Below are 19,667 nucleotides of genomic sequence, written 5' to 3'. Positions count from 1 at the left end.
ATTCTATTTTTTATTAGGAGGAACCGTGGTGCATTTTAATCAGCTAAAAGACAAGAGTAGACCGACTTACTGTTTCCTCATCCGTGAATAAAATGTTGTAAATCAGAGAGGTTTAAAAACTTTGCTGAGACCTGGATTTTTCCAAAATAAAACATGTTTGCCCTCACAAAACAGAGATTCATTTGATTCCCCAGCTGTTTATGTCCAAGATACGTCTCGACGGAAAACCAATTAGAGTCAGAATCGTGCTCCATCTCGTTAAATGTCTCTCATTAATGCCATTTAAATTAAAAGCTTATCTCTTGTTGTGGAGGTGCCAGGCCCCTGGCAACCGTGGGAGACAGAAGCGAGAAGAAATGGAAGAGGACCAGTTTTGTGAAGTGGAGACAGACGGACTGCGGCCGACTGCCTAAACCAGCCTCATTAGGTGACTTATTTATGCTGATGAACATTTGCAGTCTTTATTTAGTAACCTTCATTTATCCAGGGACTGTTGACTGAGCACACTCACTTTGTCTGTTTTCACATTCACATACATTCACACCTGGGAGCTGCACAGCACAAGACAAATAGACTCTGTGGCGTGTCATCCATCTTGGGTATAAACACTTTGTCTATATCTCAGCTCCCAGGGTCAAACCATTAATTGCAAAAGTGAGGGGTATAAATGAGACAAACAAAAAACAGACAGAGTTTCTTTGCACCCAAACTTTCAATTTGAACAGCTGGTCACCGTCCGCTGTTTGAAATAAAACTAGGGTGTGTCGCTTCCAAAGTTAAGACAGAATCTCATCAAGTTACCTTTCAACTAATCATGTATTTTACATGTTACTTCTCACCACAAATACTCCAAAAAGATTTAAGTCAGCACACACATCAGCATGTAACAATCTATTGATCTAGATAGAAATACTGATTCAATGATCAATGGATCAGAGCAGCCACATGTCACTTCCCTCAACCATGCTGTGTTTTGGGTAAAAACATACGCATGTTAATAGTGACACTGTGATTAATTTACCATAACACCACAAAAGGCAGACTACTAAAATGGCAAACTACTACCTTACAACATGACAGATGTCCAAATACATCATCTGAAAGTTCAATAAAGTACTTGTATGTGTCAGGATATACCACCTCTGTCCACTAGGTGGAGTCGATATTCCACTTTGATGGAAGTAGACACTCCTTTCTGTAATTTTGTCTATGTAGTGACGCTGAACGTGGATCGGCAAAGACATACTACGACTGATTACAGTTGATTGCCCACAGGATCTGGGCTCTAAATGGATCAGCACTGATGCAGTTTCCTTATTTTATACATTTAAACTGAGACAGACTTGCCCTGATCTATGATCTAATAATCAATCAATCCATATAATCATCTCAACATGCACCTTTATTTTGAAATTCCCATGGTATATGTGCTAGCGCCAGGTAGAAAATGACTAGCAGCCAAGAAAATGATTTATTCCCCTTTAGAATAAATCAGCAGCTCACAAATATTTTGGTTATTGGAGAAAAGACAGGTCAGCACCACAGACAAATCACATGACATGCAAGCAATGTCATCACAAACAAAAAACATCCAGAACGTGGACGGGCTTGTCACACCGTCTGCTAACATGCTTCTCTTGCTGTGGCAGTATCAGCCACTTAAACCTGTGCGAATAGAGTTGGGTATTATTTTTTTGTTTTTTTTCAACACAGGTAGTAAAATGACACTTTTAAAACAGTACTGATGCCTAAATGGTGTCTGATCCTTATAAAAAGAAGCAAAAGATAATAGCATTAAAGAACAGCTTTATTCACTGCTGAGGCAAACTGAACTAAACTCAAATTAAACTTGAAATTGAACAATATATTAACTGTTTGGCTAATAGTTTTAAGTTAACTGAAATATATAAATATAAATACAAAATACTTAACAATCTTACTAATATAATTGGAGAGTGGTTTGTGTTAGTATAATTAATACATGGTGATAAGGTATGAGCAGAGTAAAAGTCCACCAGCCGCTAGGCTAATATATGCAAGGTAAAATGTAAGAAGCTTAAGCTAATCATAGTGAATAACAAAAAAACAACTGTTTTGCCTGCAAACCTTGAGTGTTAGTAAGAGCTGAATTTCACACTTTTTAAAAAATGTTCTTATCATGTTTTTGTGTTTTAGTAGAGTCACTTTAAAGGAAACTTGACTGCACTTGACTGGTTACACTTATTAACTCTTATTTATGTGCTGCTTTTTTTTCTTTTATGGCCAAAAGCAGAAAAGCATGGGACTGCAGCTCCTCGTTACTGCAACTGATTGTGTTAAATGATCATATGATATTGTCTCATATCAATAACAGCACCCTGAATTGAATTGAATCCAAAATGTATTGTGACAGATTCTGTGATATCAGCCAATACAGTATTGCTGTCCAACAATTCTGACCCTTGTTCAAGTGCATATGAATGTTTGCTTTCACTAATAACCCAACGTTCCCAGAGAAATTAAAAGTCTTTTTTAACTACACAGTTATGATAGGGACATATGGTAAATATTCTATTTTTGTTTCTGGGAATTCATGTCTTGATTACCCATAAGCCTCAGCAGCCTCAGAGCTGCAGCAGACACCAGCATGCTCAGAACACTTACAAGCACCATATTTGCAGATTCGCTCATAAATCTAACCACAATCCGAGGAGGACAATTTCTCCACCGACAACACAGACCATTAGACCAGAGTGCAACGCAGCTGTAACACATCATTTGGTTTGAGTAAGTGGTGAAAACCATTCTGTAAAATACAGGATGTCACCAGCTGGAGTTCTTTTATTACAAGTAAATGTAGACAAGGGTCAGCAGGTTGAAGAAAAGTGGCAATGCAATAAACATCACACACTAAATAATGTGATAAAACAATGCAGCAGTATATAATAATGCATTTTGTCCTATGGGTATCTTACGGGGAAGCTGAGTGGAGGGATAGTGCTGTTCATTTTCCTCCTCCATACTTTAACAGTAGGGACTGGAATTGATAAGCTGATACTGATACAAATGGCATTACTGATTATCGTTCCAATTATTGATACCTGATCAATTTTGCACCTGTTTTATTATCTCTGAGTCTAAACACAGAGCAGACACAGTAGAAAAAAACGCTCTCCTTCTTGTTTCAAGTTTCAAGCAGCATAGATGAATGAATGAATTGCCATTGTTTTGCAATGCAGAACTGTCAGAAAAACATGTCAGCATCAATAAAATGAATTTAGAATCTTCGATCTGAAGGATTGGACAGTTTTGAATCAGCTCTCAAAACTAACCGGTTCTTGATCCCCATCCCTTATAACAGCTGGTCTAGGGATCTGTGGAGAATCCACTGGATCAAGAAACAGAACTGGGGGGAGTTTAGCAAAAATTATCTTAGATTGGCACCGATTTTTAGAGTCAAGACCTGTGTTTCCTAACACATCATTTAACTAAAATTAAACCAGGTAAAGTAAGATTATTTGGTCGTAAATTGAAGTACTGGACAATTTAAACCTTACACCTGATGATGGTGTAAAATGAAATGTCAGGGGATCAGAGCTTTTATGGTTCATCCTGAGGGGAACACGGACATGAAGCCAAACTTCTCTGCACTCCACAGTCATTCTGATTCATTGTCTTGAGGGGAAACCATGACTGTCCGTTGCTAGAAACAATTTTCTATAATAATAATTTCCAAATCATTTAAAACTGACTTGAACTTCAAAGAGTAATCGACATGGATCCCACTGCACACTGTGCAAGTGGAGGCATGTTGTGATAATGCATTTTGAAAACGAGTCAGATTGTTTTTGACTATAATGCATGCATGCACGCAGGTAAGGAGGGACCAGGACTGTATAAATGAATCACCTGAGTTGTGCACATGTTCAACCCCAATTTTGTGATTGGTCAATGAACACAGCACAGCTCTTTAACGCTGACTCTTGTGAGCTGCGTCCTGCACTTTCACAGAGGAGAAACGCAGGATGTGGGATTAGACCTTTGAGTTTTCTTTACATATGTATATATCTTGTCTAAATGTCTTGTCTAAATCCCCCAGGATTTAGGAAGCTATTATATTAAAACCTTTGGTGCAGGCTTTGACCAGACTCTCCTTGTCTGTTCGTGCCTCGGGGGCAAGCGACTGCAAATCAAACAGCGACACCTTGAAGCCATTCAGAGTGGAGGGAGGAGCGGTGCCAAGGCTGTGACTCACCGTTGATAACCGGGGTGTACACTACGATGCCAGCTAGATTTGGGTCAGACACTGTTTTGTCCAGGATGAGCCCTCCGATGCTGCAGAACACAACACAAAAAGATCATTAATTTAACTGGTGGTACTGTGCGTGCATGTGTGTGTGTGTGAGGGAGAAAGACAGAGAGAGAGAGGGAGACAAAACGGGGCATGGAAGAGAAAGATAGAGCATTGTCTTCATCTAAATGATGTCCACAGTGAATTTGTGTGCTGCTCTGTTAATGTCACTAAAAGTGCTTCATCAGCTGCACTGAATGGTGAAGATTCAGAGAGACTGGAGGACAGTACAAGAGACAGACTGAAAGATTTTTCTGTAGTTTTAAAGAGATAGTTCAGATTATTTTAAGTTGGGTCATATGCAATTCTTGTCCACAGTCAGTGAATTATCTGCAGTAGGTGGCCGCCAACATGCTACCAGGTTAGAGAAGCAGAGAGGAGCACCAGCACAGAAGCTAATCGATGTGCTGCTGTGGACAGGGTCGGCAGCAAAACATAGAAATGTCAACTGTCTGTCGATGTAAAGTTACAGCTGTTATTCCAAAAACAAAAGCTCACTGCTCTATATCTGGAGTTTGAGATCAGTGACTGCCTGCCAAACTCCATTAATATTTTGCTCAATTTAACCAACATAAACATCTATTCCTTCTAAAGGATTATTCATGATTTCTAGGTAAAATGTGGAGAATATGAATGTTTCAAAAACACTGCAAACACTTGCACTAAACTGTAACATTTATGAAGAGAAGTACGGATCAGGAGGAGAACATTTTGAGCAGTCAGGGTAAAAAAGAAGTGGACAACAGTGAACTGAGAAAGAGTGCTAGTGACTACTTAAGAAGTGCCAGTAAAGTGTCCACAGCATCAGAAGACATGACTTGAGGTACTTCAAATTGGATTCAGTTTGAGCAGGACTTATTAGGAATAAACTTGCCTCCTGCTTCAAATACCTGCAGCTGAATAAGGTCAGCCTAGGCCAGGGGTCAGCAACCTTTCCTCTCAAAAGAGACTTTTTTTTTTGCCCAAAACAGAAAAAGAAATCTGTCTAAGCCTCATCTATTAAATTCTCTATTTTCCTGAGAGACTTTTGTTGAATGTATTTACTTTTATTGAATTTAGCATCCATAGCTAGCCAAGGGAAACTAAACTAGAGGGAGGGCACCAAGTTGTAGACGTTCACTATGACGCACACTTTCTTTTTTTATTTGTTGCATAGGCCACACATGTTTGTAACTAATTCTTTTAGGCCTACAACAACGATAAGTGAAAATTAAAATGTACATAAAATGTAATGTAAATAAAACATTCATTTCTATTTATTTTTTTGTCAAAGCCACTGGACAAAGGCAAAAGAGCCACATGAGGCTGTAGAGCTGCAGGCTGCAGACCCCTGGTCTAGGCTCAATATTTTCTGATGAGGTACGTGTTGTAAAAGGTTTGAGAAACACTGTAGTACAGTAAATATCTTGTAGATTTCTCCTTTTAAAAACTAAAACAAACTTATATCAGTTTAAGTGTATGCTTAAACACAACCTTTTCCAATAGGAAACCACCATTATAGAAGCCAAATATCCATCTTTCTTAATCACCGCAGCCTCAGTTTGTTAGTTTGTGTTATTGTGTGACTTCAGTGAATCTGAACTTACTTTTTAAAACACAGAAGTCACACAATAACACAAACTAACTAATAGACTGACAGCAAAGCAAAGCAGTGTAAATATTCTAAATACAGTGCACACTTAAAGTGATATTGTTTTTTAGATGGTTAAATATGTTTTGCTGCTGACTCTTAAGACAGCAGTACGTTGCGTAGCTTCATACACCATTTCTCCCGCTGCTTCTCCAAACTGGGGGCGTGTTGACCACCATCTACTGTAAGTAATACAGTCACTATGGACTGCACAGCACTATTTCAAAAAATCCAAAGTATGCCTTTAAGCTTTTGGTGTACAGAGCAAATATTTGTATTTTCTTCTTCCTTGATAAAAGCTTGAGAAATGTGGGCTCACCAGCACAGAGTGTTGAGAGGCAAGAAGAAAAAAAGAGTGAGTGAGAGCGAGCGAGACAATCAATCCCTTCCTACTGGCTGTATTAGTGAGGCTGCCAGGCTCAAGGGGACCCGAGGGTGTATGTGCTCGGGTGCTGCAATTTGTTTAGGGGATGAGTCATCAAGCAAACCAGACACCGAGAGTTGCAGACGCAGAATAGCTGTTCTTTCCCCTTTGAAGACTAAACACACACACAGTTACATACACAAACACACACACACCTGCTGATGACCATGGCAGTGATGACTGGCTCCCATCCGGAGTAGAGCAGGGTGCGGCTGGCTGGGTGCTTGGAGGAGATGACGATCCACAGAGGAGTCAGACACATAAAAAAGGCGCAAACCAGTGACGACACATATGGGTAGGAATCTGGGGAGAAGGAAGAGATGCATTCATTTTTCCTCTTGGGTGATGGGGGTTTGGATCCTATCCCAGCATGCACTAGGGAAACAGTAGGGGAAACACCTGGGTACTCTTAGAAATGTTCTGTTAACGGTGCCAATATGATACCTGACTGTTAGTCAACAATACCAAAATTATTTTTTTCAATAACTTTGAAGCATACAAACTTGTTTTCTACAAAATCCCCTTTTCTCTGTTTTGTTCAGTGCATCAATGTTTAATGCTGAGGAAACACAAACACTGAATTAACTTGCTGAACACGAATCGAGGGCCCCTACTGACCTCCCATTCCTCCCACTCTGTGAATTTTTGTCCACAAGTATCTATCAAGTGCAGTGCACATGGTATTTTGATTTAATGCACTTACTTGGGAATGTGCGAGTTTTAAACATTTAACTGAAATTACAAAAGGACTTAAATAACATTTTTATAGACTCTGCATCACTCGTATAATTATATTTTGGGCCCTAAACAGGAAGAGATAATGTGGGATCTGCATTAAGGCCATTTCAGATTTCTAATTGAAATTCCCATGTCACTGCTGTGTCATCATTTCTGTTCAAACATTCAAACAGTGCTAGCAGCAGGCAGATAATGACAACTGGTACAGTATTGATAATATTTACTCCCCTGCATGGAATTAATCAGCAGCGTAGAATTTTCTTCAATGCAAACAATGTTGTCATCTCACTCAGAAGTCAGCAAACTTGTTGCTCTTGCTACAACAATACTGGCTGCTCTGTTTCATCAGTGTTAGGATGAAAAAACGGCAATGGAGGCTGAAATTTAACCATGTTTTCTGTCATGATTTGCAGTGTTAAATCAGCAATGAGTAAAAAAAAAAAAAAAAAAGAATAAATAATGCAGGTTATCTATTAAGTTATGAGTAGAGAAAAAGTCCACTAGCTGCTCAGCTAATTTATGTAAAATAAAGGAGGCTTAAGCTAATAATATGACTAGTGAAAAATCAACTTTTATGTGTGTCTTTGAGAGGCATAATTCCATGTTAAGGCTCAGAACTGTCAGTCAACTGTGTAAATGTTTGATTTTAAATTTTTTTTTAAACCTTTTAAACGCAGGAAAGGAAGCGTGCAGTGTTTCACAGCAGTCTGTGGCACTTCTGCTTCCTTTGTGTTGCCGCCATTATGAGTCATCCTCTGGTGACCATTAAAGTCTGTTAAAAATTTCAAGGTAATCATTTAATCATTTAATTGAATCATTTAATCTGGACCAAAGAGGTGGACTAACCAGCCCTCCATCCCGAGGGATTCTCTAGTGTGGCTAGTGTTCCAGCCATGAGCTTGTCGAATTCTCTAAATGACAAAGGTGCTTGTCTTACTTTTCTGTTTCCTGGACTTAACGTCCTTAACATTATGATGTTTCCATTGAGGTTAAAGAAAAGTAGTTAGGAAAGGTAAAGGATATCACATTTAGCTTCCCAGCTTCAGTCTCCAACCTCAGGGCTAAAAAATGATATTGTGCAGTTGCAGAGCAAGTAAAATGCTTAAAAAAAATAAATAAATAAAAACAAAAAACCCTCACTTCCCTGATCAGGCGGCTGATGAGGAGTGAGCCAATCTGGCTTCCTTGTCATCTCTGTTGAGAGTTGCACGTAAGTACACGCAAGCATTTCAATTATTTTCAAAAAAATGTTCACAGAAACAGCTTAGCTGGCTGGCTGGCCTTGGCAGATCAAGATGAAAATCCAGCTGTTTTGCGCAGTTTACTGCACATTTGAGAGAAAGCTGGATTAAACAAGGTACTTCTTCACAAGCAGAAGCCAGCAGCATCTGATTTCTGACTAAACTGCCCAATCAGGCAAGTGAAACTTGCAACTTTCCTCTTTGTTCAAACTACAATATAACGCAACACAACTATTTTGAAAGAGTAATTATGCTAAAGCACCTGCTTATAGCCACCACCAGATGTTTCCAGCAGGATTCTGTTCCAAGCACTAAATAACTGCCATTAGGAAACAGTCCCAGATTTATTATCTCCGTGGTCTCGTAGCTGCAGAACAGAAAGGGCCCACTGTTCAGTTCAGCGTATAATGGGCTCCAGCAAACCTTCAGTCCTAAAATATAAAGCTGCGGCAGATATACTGAGGCACACATTTGAGAGGGGAGCTTTGTCCCACATCAGCCCTGCTCCATATTCAAGCAGAGGAATCTGACACTGAGTTAACATGCACAGAGTAAACTGGCAATCAGCCATGCTCTAATTAAAGTCTTCTACAGGTTAAACTGTTTACATGAACCTCTGACACCTTGCCATCAAGTATCCCTGTTGCCATGAATAAACCGATGAACAAACAATTGATATTCCTGTCCATCTCTGGTGGAATACATTTTGCTAAAACGTTCTGCCAGGAAAAAGAGCATTGCAGCTGCCAACTATCTCCTTTATCTGAGAAATGGCGAGATGCTTCTAATGCATGGGAAAGAAATGATGATCCCCACAGTGATGATAAGTACCGCTCGCTTCCATGCTTTATGATGACAGAAGTGCACCCAAAACCCAGCATGAGTTCGCAAATGTAAAAACTACAAGCAAGAGGAGTAAGATGTTTCTCTGCCAAGGAATCCTGCTCAGTCGGGGTTAACCAAGCATCTGAAGCAGGATTACACAAAGTAAGAGCCTGTCAGAGTTATTCTAGCTCTTATTTGATGGGGTAGGGACAGAAAATTAAATTTACATTCTTCTGGGGTGCAGTGGTAACACGTATTGCTTGTATGTATTATCCATTTCACACAATAATAGAGTTATTTCAGGCCTCTGGGTTTCCGGGGAGTCCTATTCATTTTTCTATACACGATGTTGATTGAGTCTGCAGCATGTTGAAGGACATAAAACCCCTCTGGTTGAATTATCACTACAAAAGATGAGCAATAGACTTAGAAAATATCCAGTTCATTGAAAAAAACTCAAAGGCATAAGGCTGTGTTCCTAGAGATATATGGTAAATAAGTCTACTATGATTCCCAACATGCATTTTGGTAAGAAACATCCAATCACTAAGCTTAAAACTATGCTAACCAACATTTTTGTATTAACAATGGGTCAAATGATGGACTTGTGAAGAGAAAGGGGTCACTATTTGTGACAACAGAAAATCATGACCAGACTCTGCAGTTGGCCTCAGTCTACAGAGCTTTTTAGCTCATCATTTTGGTTTTACAACTTTACTGTCTCAACTGTACTACTTAACTTTACTCTCAGTGATCTTATTGACCTCGCTTCCAGGGCCACGCCTGTGGCTCAGTTGCTGGAGCGTTCGCCCCATGTGCTGTCAGCCCTCTGCAGCAGCCGCCGGTTCGACTACCGCCTGCGGCCCATTTACTGCCTGTCATCCCCTCTCTCTCTGCTCCTTTTCCTGTCATATCTTCATCTATCAGATAAGGGCAAAAAGTTTCAGAAGCAGCAGGCAACTGCTTTCAGTGAGAAGTCTCTGATTAACTAACTGTACACTAGCTGTCCAGCAGCAGACAGACACAGTTAGCCAAAAGCTGGTAAACATAGCATTTACTCGCTAAAGAACCAGACACATTCTCATGACTTAATGGAGATCAAAACAGAACATAAAGGAGAATCTGAAGATAGAGAGTGTCATATTCTGTACGGCAGAGATCATCAACTGGGGGCCCTCAGGCCCCATCAGACCCGCCAAAGCCTTCGCAAAGTGGCCACTGATGAAAGTATTGCAATACGTATATATATTTGATGAACTTCACAGAGAAACGCTGTATTAAATTACTGCTAATGCAAACCTAACATTCCCCACTCCTGTGGCTTCGTATTAAACTGGCGAAACACGGGCAGACTTTAATTTTGAAGTAGTCAAAGGAAATGCAATGCACTTTTTTAGGGAGCTTAACACTGGAGCTTGATACTGACCGCGATTCTTCATCAAAAATGAACAACACTATAAAAAAATCATTTTTAGACTTCTTGACAGTATATCAAAATATTGCAGGGAGTGATGGAACAAAAGGAGCCGCCACAATGAGATGAAGAGCTGCAGACCGCACAAAATGTCTCATCTAGGTAACAACTCCTTTCATTGTGCCCTGCCGTTCACAGACTCATGCCGTGTGCAGCATTAAATCAGATCCAGGGTGCTCACAAATAATGGAAAAAGACCAATTATTGCCTGATTTCTTTAACAAAACCACAATAGTTTGTTTTGCTGCCCTTAGAATTCTGTGACCTGCCCTGTAGTCATACTGTTTTTATTTTTACCAACAGAAAATACAAGGTGTCACATGCATAATAACGATTAATATGTCCTGCCAATCAGGACTTCATTGCGCAATCACTTTTCTGGAATTACAGGTTTTAACCATCACTCTACAGCGTAGTAGTTACATCTTATCAAACCATTATACTTATCATCATATTCATTAGCCTTTATCATTGTGAACAGACCCTACAGGCAGCCTGGCCCCCACAGTATCTGTGTGGAAAAATTCTGGCCCTTGGACAAATATAGTTGAAGACCTGTGCTGTTTGGGATTTGGGATTTTTGATATCAGGCAACATAAAGAAAGCTGACATATCTTTAGGGCTAGATTTTCCTAGTTGACTAGTAGTTGTCAGTTCAAGCCATTAGTAGACTAGTTGTTGCATGTTATGATATGAATTTAATTATTTAAATATATGTTTTGGGGCCTCAGAAAGTAGTTCAAGTTCTAGGACAGGGAGAGAATGTTGTAAGTAACATTTTTAACACTGTGCTATGTTACAGAAAAATACAAAACCCATATAATGAGTCTAAAATACAAATTTTACAGGCACACAATAAAGCCAGTTGCCTGTTAATGATAATGCTTACTGCAAAAGTGGTAATTATTGTGAATGTGTTGAATCAAACAGAAAAGAGAAGGGACATTCTGTTAACTTATTTCAACACAGTATAATATTGTCATGTTTCATCATGATACAATATTTTGTTTTGTTAAATATTTGATTCTGTCTTATGAGAAATAATTGAGATTCTTATTTTGAGTGTCATCTGTTTCTCCTACCCCCACAGGCCCACCCCCCACCCCAAGGAGAAAAAAGGAGGAAAACAAAAGAAAAGCAGGAGATCTTCTGAAAGATGTGTTTCTCTGACAGCAGTGTGGAGCACTAAGCTTTTAATTTGACCACTGAGACAAATTTAAGAGTTCATTTAAGACAACCAAGTTTTCTTTAAAATCTCACTGTTATCTCAAGAGCTGATTATTTAAGACAAATTCAAGTTCAATGCAGTGAGACAAAAAAAGAAGATTTTAAGATCTTCAGATGGGCTCAAATTAGTCTCGGGCGGAGACGAGACAAAGGCTGTTTCTCTGGAGCAGATGAGAAAATGGTCAAAGTGTCACAATGGTCTTAAATTGAGCTCATTTATGTCGACGAGACACAGGCTACACAAAGACGAGAGCTTATTTTGAACTTTTCCTTTCCTCTAGGGCAGACTGTTGCAAAGTATAACAGACTGTTGCTATGAAAAATAGACCATTGCTATGGATGCAGATCTGATCATAGACTGAGAGAGCAATAAAATCATTTTTAAATTGAGAAAATTTTCTGTCAAATTATTGATTTTTTTTTTTTTTTTGGAAAGTAACCATGTAAAAAGTGGACGCTTCTCGTAGTGGTCCTGCATCACCCTCTTTATTTCACAGTAATGACCTGCTCACTGTACACTATTCCTTACATATTGATTCTTTGGACAATTATATGATATTTGCTGTATCAGAAAGTCAGTTTTGATTTAAATCAGTTCACGGGCCTGAGATCAATATTAGACAATATCATTTGTCCATTTAACACATTCAGTTACATTTATGTCAACTCACAAAAAGCAGCTGAATTATTAAGGCATTTTATGAGTGAACACTTTCAGACATTTGTCACGCAGGCATGCCGTGGGAATTTCAAAATAAAGGCGTATCTTAAAGATGACAATACAGACTGATATTTTCACTTTGCATTGATCATACTGGCTCGTCAAACACTGAACTGAATATCAATGTATCATTACGCCTCTATCAGTTACCTGAAAAATGTAAAACACTTTTGTTTTGTATGATTTTACTTTGCCAGGTGAAAAATCAGTTTTGATTTACTGTAACTCCAGTGAACGTGTGATCCACTATTAAGTGGCAGCCCCATTTGATTTTACTTGAATATTGAACTTCCTTTTGTCCAAATAAATTCTAAGTTTGCTCAGTGTCAAATGTTTGTCATATTAACTTTATAAGATAAGTATGTTAGTCTTGTGTTTATAGCTTGTTCTGCCGCCCCAAAGTGGCCAAAAAATTAATTATTGCATCTTTTAAACTTTGTTGTATGTGCCACTGATGGCAAGAAGATGCTAAAGAATACACTTTGTAGAAATCTAATTAAACAGCAGTGGTAATGAACTCAGCATCAGATATCGGATCAGTTTTAAATTAATTTAGCCACTATGGAGAAATGCTTTGTTTAATGGACAAAGCTTTTTGAATTAGCTCTAATTTGTGCCTCTGGCTGCTTTGGTGGCTGAAGCTCTTGGGTGTTTTAGCAGTTCGAGCCATCCACCATGTTGAGCTGACATGAAAAAAAAAACAATATTTCTCAAATCATTCTCAAATTATTAAACCTAACTGGCATCAAATACATCTGTAATATTGTAAAATTATCCCAGAGAGAGCCTGTGTTTCTGCTGCGGAACATTGAGGATATCATTGAAAGAAAACTTTCATGGAAATTTCCAGTGAGAAAAAGTAGCAGAAACCACTCCCACTTTGCAGCTGGATGTGGTATTCTGGTTGAAAATTGCTGCTTGAAGTTGTCTGTTAAATATATTAGCACACACACTTTAATCCAGACATTTAAAACTGCTTTTTGGCACTTTTTTCATGCACAGTTTATGGCTCCACTTAAAAATATGGTGAATAAAAACTACTCAAATATTTTATAGATAATGTCCTCTCTTTTTGTGCAATTTTTTAATAATCCTGTAATATGAGGCTTATATAGGACTCTCTTTCTGCAGGTGTTAATGCAGCCAGTGTCTAGACCCAATGTAACTCAATACCAGCCATTTATTCCCATTTTGTCTACATCATGGATTCAGTTCTCTTGTGGATTGCTCTGAAATGGCCCGACGTTGCCACATCCACACCAACACACACATACTGTGCATGCTCATAAGCTCTGGCCCCATTTCTTGGTGTTTGTGCTCCATCTCATGCTCTCATTATCCCTGCTTTTATCTATTGTTGAGCCCTCTCACTAAAGCGCTCTGTAACAATCCTGTTTGTTGAAAGCACTTTATAAATAAACCTGACCGGGCTCGACTTGGCTCCTGCAGCTACTACGTCTCGCCACCGTCTCATCTCTTCTCTGCTTTGCCTCAAAAATAGAAGCATTAGAGGCATTAAGGTCTTATCTGCATAGATAATCATGTGATTTAAATTCTGTTTAGTTGAGAGTTAACTGACCATTAGTTCCAATTTAGCAGGAAATTGTCGGTGCGGCTGGGCTGGAGAACAACAGAGCCACTGTCCTGAGAGTGACACAGTCAGACAGCCTCAGTGCACTGCCCTGCCATGGAAATATGAAATCTCAAGTGTGTTTAATACATTTAGCTCACAGCGCTAAATTGTTCCCTTCATACTGCTGAACATCTATGTCATACAATTAGAGCTGACAGGGTGAGTTAGTGTGAGACGCTTTCCAAGAGGAAACAGCTTCCAGTGTACGCCGTGTTAAGTAATACAAGGTGGTGCAACACAGGTCTGGCTGTGATATGAATTAAACATGAGGAATGTGTGGTGAGAGGAGAAGAGACGGTCTGTTCTGCAACTGGAGAGCAGTGCTGCTGCACAGTGAGGCAAGAGGGACCTCTACTGGCTCACTGAGGGACGTGTCTCACTACAGAGCACCTCGAGAGCAAGAAATCTGAAGCTCATAACCATTTCCAACTGACAGAGGATGAACCAGATCAACCTGTAATCTTCTGTTGAGGTAATTTACTTTTCTTCTCAAGATTAACTTGAATCTTTGGGTTTAAGAACCTCAAAAAAGTATTTCATTTTTGTCATTATTTGGGTACCTAAAAATGAAATGGTTTAACCATTCATCTTCAATTAGTTTAGTTTTTGTGGGTTTCTAAAACTTAAAGATTCAAGTTTATCAAAAGAAGAAAAGTAAATTATCTCAGTAAAAGACTGGTGGCTGGTAAAACTTTTTCAAAACTTAAGAGTTTGAGCTGAACTAAAAACTCAAACATTTATTGCAGCATGTTGCCTTCAATAAAACTTGTGTCTCGTACTACGATTTACTTTTAAAGTAAACATTATCTGCAGTGTTTATAAGTGAAATACATGGCAAATTAGCTTTTCCATGTGTGTAGCTCAATGTATTTCTTTATGTTTTTTGTGCGCTTGCTTTTTACATATAATATATACCATCATACACTGCACATTTTTTTGTTTTTATCTATACGTCTCATATATGTGACATCATGTCACAACAACACATCTTGTCACAACATGTTACATAATTAGGATTAAAAAAATAATCTTAATGTCAAGTCAAATCATCCAGAAATATGAGCTGCTAACAGTGTTTAACTCTGAAGTGTCTGAAAATAAACTTCAGAAGGGGATGCACTGTTCAGCAGAACAGATTTTTGACTTGCTGAGATTTATATCCTCCTGTTTCCTTGGCACAGATGAACGTTAAATGTAAATGAAAATCTCAAGGTCAAGTCAAAAACTCCAGAAATACAAGCTTCTAAAGTGTTCTGAAATAAACTTAAGAGGTAGATGCATTATTCAGTAACAGTTTTGCATCCACCTGCTTTCTCAGCATAGATGTTAAATGTATGAAAATCAGTCAAAACAGTCAGAAATATGAAACAAACCAACCGACCCGAGTGACCAAGACCGACCATACAAAACTCAGTTAACATAAATATTAATGTATAGTAATTTTATGTAATTTATGGTGCTGCTAAACTGCCCACTTGATACCGGTGCATACCTTCCTGTTGGCACTTCCTGTTGTTTTTAAAAGGCTAAAAATACAGACTGCAGCAGAATATTTCATAGATAAAAATATGTTGTGAATTTTGGAAATAATCCGCAGCAACCACTAGCATCTAGTTCTATAAATACTATAATAACAATAAGAATTATAATAGTGTAGCTTAAACTTTATCTGCAACTGTGCAGAAATACTGGATTTAAACTGAATGAATAGACTTTGTAACATTTGAATGTTTATTTAGAATAAGGATTTCAATAAATGTTAACATTATGATTGAAGCTTCGAGGCCTCAAACTGTTCAGTACACTTTTCTCACTTATTTGGGAATTGGTAAATTGCACAAAATGAGCAAACACATCAGTGTTTGTTTTTAAATTACCAGAACAGGTTGTGTGTGTGAAAGTACCCACGACCACATCTACTGCAAACACAAACTAGCAAACATCACATTTCCCATGACTAATCCACTGCAGTATCCACCAGATAACATGATTGGATCTGGTGGTTTGGTTACTCTTTAAGCTTACTGCCTAACAGCCAAAACTCTTTAGACACCAAGCATCACAGTCCCTGCTGGTAACGGACAGACAGGACTACAGATGTTGGAAAGTTAATGGAATCACTAAAATCAATTGTGTCGTGCTGTCTCAACCTGACCACGGACATACTGTCTGCTCAAAAAACACTTTTGGTCAGTCATAAATTGTACAAACAAAGTTGAAAGCTGCATGAATCTGGTGAACTTTCTTATAAAAAAAATCAAAACACATCACAAAAACACTTCCTCTAAATCCTTTTGCTTGTGGTTGTCCTTCCCACGCAGCCTTAGCCCAGCTGCTTGTGTTTTCTCTCTTTTTTTCTCTTAGCCAAAATGGTTAAACACTGTAAAAACTCACTGAAAGAAAAGTGCTTCCTCTAGTTCAGTGCCATGAATCTCTTTTTATGTGTAAAACCCTGAACAGAGGTCAGTGCAGGCTGTAACTCTTCAACAGCCTCAGTCGTTTTAAAATCATTAGCTGTGTCACAATTACACACCACCAACTATTTCTTGTGTACTTAGCATATATACTGTGTACAATTAGAATGTAGGCATTAGGAAACATGTTTATGGCTGCAGCAGTCATGTGAAGGTAGTAGCTGTACACCTACCCAGGCACTTGTAGAGGCCCTGGCTTATCCAGGCCAGGATCGCCAGGGTTATGAGGTCACCAAAACTGGCGGCGATGGGTGTGGCTACGTTGTCTGGGTTGATGCCCGTCTTCTTGGAACCCACAATTACACCCACCATGATGATACCTGAACATGACACAAGCAGGGCGCAGCACTTGACTAACAGTCTTCACAATCCTGGTGACTTTCAGACATTATCATACACACACACACGCACGCACGCACGCACACACACACACACACACACACACACACACACACACACACACACACACACACACAGGCTGTCTGTCAGAAAGACCAGTGTTTTTGTCTTCCTAACTTACTTTTTGTTACATCAGTTTCCACTGTTTTGTAATAATACATTTTAAGGACTTTTTGAGCACTTCTGAGGACAAAGCATTTCACACAGACTTTCACTTAACAGCTGTCTCACGCAGCACAGTACTATACAAAGACTTGAATGGTTTACCTTAATTAATTGACATTAGAAATTTTGGGTCAGGAACCACACGGGAAGATGAAAAAAAATCTTTTGTTCCATCAGAATGAAACCTTCCTAGATTAATTAATTGATTAGTAAATATATATTACATTATATAGTTATATATAATTTAATTATAATATGCAAATGAGGCAACATTCATTAAATGTGTGCTAATTTGCATATAAGTAGAAAACATTTTTCAACTTTTTCTTGCTTTATTATGATCAATATCTGAATAACTGGTAATGATACATATTACATATGTCATATGTCGTATTTTTTCAGCACAAAATGCCTCATAAAATAAAAAAGCCTCTTTCTTCAAGGAACTGGATTGTAAAATACGGCAGTCGGAGTAATTACCAATCCAGACATTTTTGGATTTCATTGTGAGCTCAATGTCATTTTGAGAAAATGTTAAGGAATGTTCAGCTATTGCTGCAGAATGCTTGTGTCTGCACCCTGTCTTTTTTCATTGATAGTTACCACAGCAAAACAAATCTATATATTTAGATGTAAATATGTTTAGTCAGGAAAGCCATGTGTTCATGGTTATGCCAAATATTGTGGTACTTAAAAAGGGTAACATTTGAACAATTTTGGTAGAATTTTTGTTGTGTAGAGTCTAAAATAAGCAAAATAACCAGAAGGGTTAGGTTTTTCTCAGGTGGTGCCTCCCCTTAATGTGACAGTTCATCCCAAAATCAAAATGCGTGCTACCTGTATTGCTACTTTAATGTCCAAATTGATTAATGTTGTTTTTTGTAAAAAAAATATGCACTCATTCTGAATCTGATGCCTGAAACGGTCTGGGTCAACAGTCCGGGATCTCCGTTATTCCGTTTTGTGCTTCATAACGTACAACATATTTTCAATGGGAGACAGGTCTGGACTGCAGGCAGGTCAGTCTAGTACCTGAACTTACAACTTAGGTAACATCCCAACTTTTTTGGAATTATGGATGTACTTTCCAGACCTGTGGCAGCCCTGTTAAATGAATATGAGGTCAGTTACAGACTGTTTGAGAAGAGGACAGAAGTGACCCGGCTTCTCCACAGCGACAGAATTAACAGTTTATTTTAAACTGCGGTGCACAGCTGTTAGACTGTGTGTGTTTACCCTGTAGCAGAGAAGCTATGAAGGCCGTGGCCACGCTGCTGGAGCACAGCAGCACGGCGTGGCTCATCTGGAACTTCCCCTCTGGGATCCAGCCAAGAACCACGGCTGCTACGGCGGCCAGGAAACCCACCACAGTGGCCTGAACCTGGAGAAGAGAGGCAGGGAGACTTTCTATTGTGTTCTTTGATTGATTATAGAAAACAAGCACTATTACTTCACATGTGTGAAAACAGGCAGACAGTGCTTACAGGACTCATATATAATATTTAGGGTAGGTAATGTTCCATATAAACATGCCTGTGAAAAAATCCTGTCCAGGTAGATTTTTCCATTACATTACACAACATCTGCAGCCGACAGATTTTATTGCATAACATATCGTCAAAATACTCCCATGCTGCATGTGTTATGGTGTGTTTATCAGTGTGTGGGTAGATGATTAGCAGAGCCTGTACTCAGTTGTACTACACAGACAGCAATCAATAGAACAGTCTGAGTAAACGCCCACATGAATCCAGCCAATTACCACCACTGGTCGTAGTAATGTCTTTCATGAATTTTACATACATCCATAATGTAACATTTATATGACAGTATGTAGGAGAGGATTTGTGCCTATATTATAATATTTTAAACCAGTGACGGTGCCTCTAAGAACTGCGGTCAATGTGAAAATGAAACCAATATTAACCGTATTTGTGTCGAAGCTAATAAAATACAAAAATACATAAAACTTTGACGATTCCAGCAATCACAGTAGTATTGATTCATTCAGGCAGCAAGCGTGTGTGTGTGTTTACCTGCTTCAGTGCCAGGTTGCCAATGATTAGATTCCACTTCTCTATAGGAGAATCCATTTTGCCCACATTCACCTGTTTTGAGAGGCAGGAGAGGACAGAGTAAAGAAAAAGCAAAAGCAGCATTATATGAGTTTTCCATGCTGCTTATACCTGTGCCAGAGTGCGCACAGTCCCACAGTTTCAGAGGACCAAAACTATGAGGACAAAATGTCACTAACTTCAAGAGCTACTTCATCTATTTAGTGCTGCACTTTCATATGGTCGGGGGCAATATAAGGGACCGATATGGTCTCTTTAGAAGCAGCAGAGGACAAGATTTTTCACACCCTAATATGGGTCAATCTACCTTA

The 19,667-nt window shown here is 38.8% G+C and overlaps 1 protein-coding gene across 1 annotated transcript in view; it reads right to left on the bottom strand.

Moving 5' to 3' along the window:
• Positions 1–19,667, bottom strand: part of slc41a2b (solute carrier family 41 member 2b) — a 54,758-nt gene that overhangs the window by 24,700 nt on the left and 10,391 nt on the right. Inside the window, exons 4-8 of the mRNA XM_084710540.1 lie at positions 19,318–19,389; positions 18,518–18,662; positions 16,891–17,037; positions 6,540–6,687; positions 4,235–4,314 (exon numbers count right to left, since the gene is read on the bottom strand). Of these exons, the coding sequence (XP_084566666.1) occupies positions 4,235–4,314; positions 6,540–6,687; positions 16,891–17,037; positions 18,518–18,662; positions 19,318–19,389 (592 nt within the window). The remainder of the gene's footprint in view (positions 1–4,234; positions 4,315–6,539; positions 6,688–16,890; positions 17,038–18,517; positions 18,663–19,317; positions 19,390–19,667) is intronic.

Source organism: Lutjanus erythropterus, chromosome 22, assembly GCF_056507025.1.
Source record: "Lutjanus erythropterus isolate fLutEry1 chromosome 22, fLutEry1.hap2, whole genome shotgun sequence".
Taxonomy (NCBI): domain Eukaryota; kingdom Metazoa; phylum Chordata; class Actinopteri; order Lutjaniformes; family Lutjanidae; genus Lutjanus; species Lutjanus erythropterus.
Note: the sequence above shows the minus strand (reverse complement) of the source record. Positions and strands in the feature narration are given on the sequence as shown.